Source organism: Etheostoma spectabile, chromosome 1 (genome assembly GCF_008692095.1).
Source record: "Etheostoma spectabile isolate EspeVRDwgs_2016 chromosome 1, UIUC_Espe_1.0, whole genome shotgun sequence".
NCBI lineage: Eukaryota > Metazoa > Chordata > Actinopteri > Perciformes > Percidae > Etheostoma > Etheostoma spectabile.
In genome coordinates, this window is record NC_045733.1 from 16,495,799 (window position 1) to 16,505,052 (window position 9,254).

Below are 9,254 nucleotides of genomic sequence, written 5' to 3' on the forward strand. Positions count from 1 at the left end.
CCTCGGGATCCCCCAGTCGGAGCTGGTTGATGTGGCTCGGAAAAGGGAAGTTTGGGGTTCCCTGCTGGAGCTGCTGCCCCCGCGACCCGTTACCGGATAAGCGGATGAAGATGGATGGATAGACACATTTGAATTAAATGGTGCTTAACAAATGCATTAAGAAATTTAAACAAAGTATAATTATTGTCAGTCCATCCATCTTCATCCGCTTATCCGGTATCGGCTCGCGGGGGCAGCAACTCCAGTAGGGGACCCCAAACTTCCCTTTAATAAATAATTATTGTCAGTGAACTGTATTATGGCCTCTTACAGGCCCTCTTTTGCTTTTTTTTTACACTGAAATAATCATATCTAAGGTGTTTAAACTTCCATGGAACAGGTAGTGTCTAGGCTAACTAAGAATCTAACACCCAGTGTGGGAAATATTGAGTGATGAAGGAGCAAGAGAGAAAGGAGCTCACAGTCACACAAGCACTATTTTTTTTACGAGGTAAATAATTATATATTTAGCATCCTATGTGTATTTTTTTTTCCTCATAGGAGCGGTCTTTACTCTCTGCTGTCACATTTATACCTCTCTCACCCAAGTGAGGGAGCAGTACAACAGCGTGTGGCAAAATTTAGAGTTGATGTTTAAAAATGCAAATAAATCAGTGAATGCACTGCAGCATAGTATAAAATCATAACAAGAGTTATCTCGAGACACTTTACTGATAGAGTAGGTCTAGACCACACACTATAATTTATTTAAGTCCCAACACTTCTAGCAATTCCCCAAGAGCAAGCATAGTGCGACAGTGCTGAGGAAAAACTCCCTTTAAGGAAGAAACCTCGGCCAGACCAGGCTCTCTTGGTAGGCGGTGTCTGACGGTGCCGGTTGGGGATGTGATGAACATTGGCAAAAACAGTCACAATAAAGAAAACGGAACAGTTTGTCAAGAGTTTGCTCATGGTTGTGATATCTGTCTCCTTCCCACAGACACTTAATTACCTCTAGGACTCCCCCCCCCACACACACACACTAGCCCCTTACAGTGGCCATTCCCTATCCTTCTCACACACTCAAAAAAGGGGGAAATTTACTGGTCGCACGTGTGACTGGATGTAAAATTCAATCGCACACTCACAAATTCTGGTGGCAAAATGCGACCATTTGGTTGCAGTCTGGAGCCCTGAGGTTATTCTTTTTTTTTTTGTACATTTCCCCTTATTATTTTGCAATAAATGCTACATGTGATTTCTGAACTCACATTTCATTGTTTACACACTTTATCGCAGTGTCAAACCTAAGCTGTAAGTGATCCATCATCTGATCAATGATGTCTTCAATGAGAAGACATGGATCGGAGCAGGTCAGCCAATGTGTTTTGGCAAAATTATTTCTTGGTGGAGACTTCTTTCTTTCCCCTTGGTGTAATAAAAAGCGTAGAGTTTAATGTTACAGATTTATAAAACTTGAGAATAATAAAATAAGAATGTTCTTGCCTATATGCCCCTATTGCTCCTCAGAGCTCATTGTAGGATTTGCAACACTAACACCTGACTTACTGTACATGTTGTTGGACTGCAGGATAAACAGCAGCTATGCTAAAAAACACATCATTAAATTAAATGTTTGAGTGACTATTGGATCGGGGTAAGACTAAATCCACACTTTTGGTGCTTGGTGTCATCAGTCAAACAGGCACACACCTTATTAATACTGGGTTTCCCAGCCTCATGGCCTTCGTCTTCCTCATCATCATCATCTCGTTCCCTCTCACTGTTGCTGCCACTGCCTGAGGCGTTGCTGGCGGATCGGGGTCTCTCGGGCTCCGAGTCTGAACCGGAACCAGAGCCAGACTCTGAAACACAATAACGCAGAGTTCATCAGTTTACAGCTGGTTAATGTTGTGGTGGCTTGGTGACACATTTTAGCACATTAGTTTTTGTTTTCTTAATTACTCTTGCACAGCTCTACTTGAAATGTCAGGTCTTTTCCTGGCTAAGAACAGGCCATTGGGGGGACTCTTCGCATCAAATGTTGAGCGTCAAAGATTTAGTTTCTTGCATACTGATACATTTTTACTCACCAATTTATGGTAAAAATGTCTTTATATATGTGAAGGAAAACACTACCTTCCAAATGTAAAAGGAAAAAGATCAACTGCACCAAAACATGGAAGTAGATAACTATTTACCGGGACAATGAGTTCTCAACTAGGGCTCCACGATATGAGGAAAAGATGCGACATGCAATAGTTGTTGAATATTGCGATAACGATACTACTTGCGTACTGTGTCCTCAGTTCTGCATTTCTGTTGCCAAAATGCAACAATTGCTTATTGAATTCAAAAATAATACAATTAGATCCTTTCCAACAGTTTAATTAAACAAATTGAATCCTGAGTTGATTATGAATAAAACACCACCAAAAACTGTATTGAAGAAGCAGCCTTTCGCGATGTGTTTTTTACAGTTTAATATCGCGATGACGATAAAATAACGATATTCTCTTGTGAAACTTTCTAATTTAACTATGCAAAAAATGTTCATGACACTAACAAGTTGGTGAATAACTCAAATATGTCTACGAGCTACGAGATTCAAGCATTTTGAGCGTTGTTTTCATGTGAAACAGGGGGGTTTACTGATGAAATTAACAAAGCTGAGTTGTGCCGCACATTTGGCAAATGAGAACATGTGCTTTACAAACCATGTAACGTTAATGTTGTTGCAGTGGTGTAACGTGAGTTCGAACCACGTCCAGCTCTGCTAGCTAACACGAACGGCCATTGCTAGCAATGTATTATATCTATGCAAATAGCTAGCTTGTGAACGCTAGCTAACGTAAAAAGTTAACTTAATGAAGGATAAAAAAAAAAACGTGTACTCGTTTCTAATAAAGCTATCTTTTATCAAACATCTCGTTAATGCATAATTTGTAACGTTTTGGCATATCAGTGTAACGTAACATTCAGGTTCCACTTTCAAGGATCATCCTTCGGGCAAAGCTAATTTCTGCTTAGCACCAGGAAAAACTTGATATCCCAAGCTAACAAGCTTAGCGCCTTCAACAACTAACGACTTTCCCCGTTACCTCGCTGCTCATTGTCGCTATCTCCATCACTCCCGAACAATTCATCCATGTCCGCCATTTCTTCCAAACTGTTGTAAAAAAATGTGACCTACAGGAAATGATCACCGGGCTTTTGTGGAAAGGTTTTGCTTCCGAGTTCAAGCTGAGATGGACGTGTTGGTGTGTTGAGCAATCACGGCCACAAGGTGGCGGTACACACCCATAGACCGTTTTTATTTTTGGACAGAGCACACCATAGACACATAAAGATATACATATTTATATATCTGTGGAGCACACCGCGGTAAACTCAGGGTCTGTGCTTGTCTCATAAATGGACTATACTGTCTACTGTGCTGTAGACTACATAAAATAATGGAAAAATATCACGTTTGGAAAATATTTTTTTCCAGTTTAAATGCCTTTTTTCCATCGTATATTTTTGAAGAGCACATCGGCTAAAAATCAAATTGTGGCAAAAAACAAAACGAAAAAACAAAGAAAAAAAACCCTTCCCACCCGGTTTCCATCCATTTCTTCACAATTGTCTCTCTTTTTACAACCACTGAAATTATGTACAGTATTGAGAAAAATCTCTATGCTTGTAATTAATTATACAAGGTATTTTTTGCACATTAACGATCTTTATGTGTAGTGATGCTAGACTAATGGCTCGCATTAATAGGAATATAATGTGTGTTATTGTGATGGTATAGGGGATTGTGTTAAAGAAAACACTAAATGGGTAATCAAAGACAGACTTGCAATATGCAAGGAGACCTAATGTATGTTCACTCTGGAGTATAACTGGTTTAAAATGGCAGTCAAGAAGTCTTCCTCTCGGTACTTTTTGCTGATTAGCCTACTATCGTTCATCTGATTTCAGCGCCCACATCTCCCGAAAGGCATCCTGTTACAGTGCATTGTGTGAACCGAGAGGGTACTTGAAATTCTATCTTTGCTGTTGTGTAACACAGTGTAAAAAGAAGAGCTCCCCACACACAATGTGTGTTTTCTATGTGTCGGTATGTGTATGTGTGAGATAGGGAGAGAACTACGGAAAGAGAAAGAGAGAGAGAGAGAGAGAGAGAGATTTTAGTTTCACACGTGTATTTGTGTTTAGTTTGTCTTTCCAGTTTCTTGGCAGCACCTAGAGAGTTGATTGACATCTTCTTTTATCTACTTCACTCCAAACACGTTTACATTTTGCCTGAATCACAACATTCTCTGTATTGAACCCAATGCTCTTTTGTGCTTAACTACATTATTTTTTATTATTCTGCATCTTAGATATTTGTATTTCTCATGTTGTAATTCCACATCTGCCATAGTTGTCTAGTGCTTTTTCTGGTTTCAAACAGCAGATGGAGTTTGCGAAGTTATCATGGAGATGTCATAATAAGTAGATGCAATCATCCAAATCTTCACTTGTTCTTGGTGACTACACATTTTCAGTCCTGGTTAACAGGATATAGATACACGTTTTTAGTAGGAAAAAAAAATATGTATTAGGGCTAAACAAGTTAACAGTGTGTCGTTAGTTTATTTTATTTTATTGTATCTTATTTTCCTTCCGTATAGCTCATCTGATTGGTTCTTCTAGCCAACAAAGGCGGGTAAATTTACACCATTGGTTCACGCCTGACATACTCTCTGTCTATTGGTTCAGGTAGACATCACTCAGAGAATACTCTGGGTCTCCCTACCTATGGTTACCGCCCTTGGGCTGAGTGAGAAATCAAGCACTGAAGACAGCGCATTCAGTGGGAAGACGGGCGTAACTTGGAGATTTCTTAGTTAGGTCCCATTAGCCTCAGGTAAGGACATAAATAGCTCGGTGTATTGGAATTGCTTTGTCAATTCAGTGAACTTGCTAGCTATACTGTTTTACACACTGTCGTTTGCATATGTGCTGGTTTAGCTACTATGCTAGCAACTTGAGTCAACTGTTAACGTTAGCGTGTTAGCTGCTAAGCTGTATCCAAGAAATGCAACGCTAGCCAGCAACGTTGCCAAAGTAAATGTCCCATAAACTGCTTGGTCAGGCTTTAACTATTTTTCAGCTAATGCGTGGTATCTTTTGCAAGGCGATGATAATCACTATCAAAGTGTTTACTGTAAGCGTGATAATCACAAACATGTCAGGAGCGAGTTAGCTAACACCGTGTCGTAACCCGTGTCCACAAGAGATGGATGCAACTATTTCAGATAGGGCTGCTAACTTTAGATCAATTGAACATAACATACTCATTGCTAGTGCGATATGTTATACCATTGTATGGCACTACTGATTTCATCAAATGGTTGTGGTATCTGTTCGATTCATAGTTCTTTCATTGTGTAGCCTTTGACTTGCTATTTGTATATAGACTGAATTTAATCTTAGCTGCCCATCCCTGTCAGCCTGACAAGGCATTTTACTGACCGGTGTTTCGGTTTAACTGGTTTTTGAGTTAACTGGTGATAGAGGCAGATGTGGTGTAGGCGTGGTCTCTCAGGACCCATTCCCGACTAACCAGGAAATAAACATTATTATCGCTTTCCTTCTATTTCACATTTATTTGTCAGTGTCTTGTGAAACTTTACGATAAAAACGAGTTGCTGAGCATTAATTCCTGCCCCGACAGACATTTATGCAAACACTTGCCGTTGTCGTTACGAACTATCATCCGTTGTCTGGCGACTGTGTCTCTTACTGCACGTCACGGTACACCCCGATCGACTTGTGACTATACACTTCACCGTTAAAGCACTGTTTCTGAAATGTAAGCAAACTGGTGTATTATATAGGCATACTGTTGGAATGATAAATGTGTCGATGTATGTTAGCGGGGGACGTTTCATGTTATCTGTTATTTATTTGACCCTATCACTTCTATGTTTCGAAATGGGATTTTTTCATATAGGCCTACTGACTCAACTCAACTTCAGATATCATTCATAGCATGATGTATGTAATATTTAAGGCATAGTGAAGTTTTGGATATTTTAAATTACACTATCTGGAATGTTTTTGTAATTATGGATATCTAAACTTAAAATAACTATTAACAATTGGATTGTACATATCTGAAATTGCATTGTTTCCTAACTATAATGTTGCAACTATTCAGACATTCATAAGATTGACTTTCTACAACCAACACTTGCTCGAACTCCGGCACTTCAAGTCAATTCTACAATATGTGCCAGACACCCAGAGCAATAAAAAATACGTTTCTCTCCGACCCACTGTGCTATATGCAATATGCGTTTCAATAAGCGAGAGGTATCATTTGTATCTGGATGAATGAGTAGGCATTCTGCACATTAAGGAACGTGATTGTAAGGTTGCAACTTAACATAACCCATCGTAGCCTACATAAATATAATTACATCTAGCCTATAATGCTATGTATCACAACGTATCTGAGCGGATGCACATTTTGCCACATCTCCATTCAGCTGGTGTAAACCTCATATGTAGCTTATGTTTTACTTACAGGCTGTATTGAAATGTAACAGATATCAAACACGTAATCCATGTTGTAGTAGGCCTACTGTTATTAAATTAACTTGTGATGCCGTTGCAAGAACGAAGACCACAACGTAGGTAGCTGCAGTGATGCCTGTTTGAAATACTGCAAACGTCAATAAATCGACAAAATGTTCATGCTGTCATTATTTGTGTCATAATTGTGTTTAAAGTAATGGTAATGACGTTTAGCATTGAGTCAATGTATTTCCTTTAACACGACCTAGATCTTACATTGCATATTGAGTTTGAATTTGTGCACCATGTTGACGTGTGGAAACTTTGGTTTTATTTTCTACAACACAGCTGTTGTGTTGCCCATGTTAAATATTAGGTATTTGTAAGTGTAAATGAATCGATATGAGCCTATGACCGATGCTAGTACTTGTTGTGACACAAGTTAATCGGAGCGCACTGAGCGCTGTTCTGCTTATTTCAGCGGTCTTTATTTGTGTTCCATCTGCAGAGTCAGCAAACACTTCAGAAGGTTTAAATAAACGTCATTACCAACACTTTAAACACAATTATGACACAAATAATGACAGCATGAACATTTTGACGATTTATTGACGTTTGCAGTATTTCAAACAGGCATCACTGCAGCTACCTACGTAATCATTTCTGCGGAGTTTCTCATGGCACACCTACACCACATCTGCCTCTATCACCAGTTAACTTAAAAACCAGTTAAACCGAAACACCGGCCATCAATACCGTGATTGTCTGTTTCCCAGAAGTTTCAGTGTTTTCAACGACGTAGTCTTAGTGGGATGACTCACACCAGTGTGCACGGTAAGGGGAAGGCTGTGACTTTATCTGCAGTTCTACTTGTTCGAGAGGTCATTGTGTCACTACTGACACTCCTTGTTCAAGAGGTAATGTGAGGGTTTATGTGTATGTTCACAGAATTAGCTCGACCAACAGTAGGGCTCAATGGTGAATGAAGGGTGTGGTCCAAGTCTTAAGTAGGAAGTCTGTGTGGTTTTCCCCCTTTTCATTAAAGCCTAAAGCAAGGCGACCCTCCTGAAGGTGTGCAGCAGGTAACTTGAGTGGAATGTTGTGGTGACAGCTGACATGGCATTTTTGCTGATACTGCCTACCATACCATGCTCTGCATTGCAGATAAACACGCTCCTCAGATAGTATTGGTTTAACCATACCTTTCACTGGAGAGTGAAACCTGGCTGTGAGTGTTTAGTTACACCCTTGGTGTAATGCAACCAGACTAGGCAATAGCAATTGTCCTTAGTTTTTACAAAGTCGTGAAAGTGGCAACCTTTCTGGAACCTGTATCATTACTACAGCCCTTGCCAGTCCTTGTTGAGCTGAAAGTCAAGGCACAACTTGAAATCTGTTGTCATTATATACTAATGGAGTGTGTGGCCAAAACAGGGGAGTATACAAATCATGTGTGTGTTTTTGAGATCACACCACTTCCTGTCGGGCCCTTGCCAGGTCTGTACAAGATCTGGAGGAACAGAACAGGCTTGAGTGGATGAACAACATAAATGTTGCTTGTTTTGTTTTCCAGACACATTGACTGATGTCATAACACGGACTGGGTCTAATTTAAAAAAAAAACTATTGGCACTATAACTATTTAATCACATTTTTCCTCCCAACACCTGTATTGTCTTATTGTTTCTACTTGTTCATGTATTGCAGTGAACCTACTTTAGTGACTGCATAGTCAGACCCTCTGTTGCTATCTTGGTCTCTTTCCATCTGTTTCCTATCATTTCTGACACTTTAAGGCACCTTTTGGAGGTGGAAGATAAAAAGGATGAAGGAGAACTGAGTAACAACAGGGTGGAGAGACAGAAAGGTAGAGAATAAAATTGTAGGTGGGAGGAAGTGCAGACTCTTGTCCCATGGGTAGCAGAGCTGGGTCATACTAACTATAGTCTTTTTGTGCGTTGATGGGGCGGTGCTCTATAATAATGTAATAACTAGTCAGTACTTCCTGTTCATCTCTGAGCTGCAAGTTACTATTCCTCCTTCTGCCTCTGAGATCTAAAACAGTGCTGGCATCCTGGATATTTATTGCTTATGTAATACTTCATAGAGATGAACTTTTTAGCTGCTAAGGGTAATATAATCCAGAGATATCTGGGATGGCGTCTGATATCATATCACATATTAATGGCCCAAATATTTGGCCTGTTCCAAACATGCACATTTTCAACGGGCTCTGTACAAGTTTGGAATAAGTAACGGTGTAACTGTTAGTTATACATGAGAGTTGGTGGCAAAACCATTCAGTGCTCGTTTTTCATTTTGTGACTTTCGTTTGAACAAAGGACTATTTTTATTTCTATCTTATTTCTTCATTGAATTTTTCTGTAAAATATAGTTAAAATCTCGTCTCAATCTTGTGCACCCAATTTTGTGTCTCGTCTCGCAAACTGGGTGTCTCGTCCCACCCCTATCTTCTATTAATTTTTAAAAGAACTTGGTCAGTATTTTGCCCATGAAATTAATAGAAACATATTTTGTATCCCTTTCCACAGTTTAACTTCAATCTGAATATGCCTCCGATTAGAGCTGGGCAATATATCAATAATTTATTGATATCTTGATATGAGACTAAATATCGTCTTAGATTTTGGATATTGTAATATGGTAATATGACATAAGTCTTGTTTTTAAGCTTATTATTATTATTATTATTATTATTATTA

At 39.3% G+C, this 9,254-nt stretch overlaps 2 protein-coding genes across 2 annotated transcripts in view; one reads left to right on the plus strand and one right to left on the minus strand.

The window, feature by feature from the left end:
- leo1 (LEO1 homolog, Paf1/RNA polymerase II complex component) overlaps positions 1-3,287 on the minus strand; it is a 12,342-nt gene extending 9,055 nt beyond the window's left edge. Inside the window, exons 1-2 of the mRNA XM_032518729.1 lie at positions 3,081-3,287; positions 1,693-1,844 (exon numbers count right to left, since the gene is read on the minus strand). Coding sequence (XP_032374620.1) covers positions 1,693-1,844; positions 3,081-3,138 — 210 coding nt within the window. The 5' untranslated portion in view covers positions 3,139-3,287. The remainder of the gene's footprint in view (positions 1-1,692; positions 1,845-3,080) is intronic.
- A 1,422-nt stretch (positions 3,288-4,709) lies between these two features.
- Positions 4,710-9,254, plus strand: part of tmod2 (tropomodulin 2) — a gene marked incomplete at its 3' end in the record, with an annotated part of 20,309 nt that continues 15,764 nt past the window's right edge. Inside the window, 1 exon segment of the mRNA XM_032518774.1 lies at positions 4,710-4,876.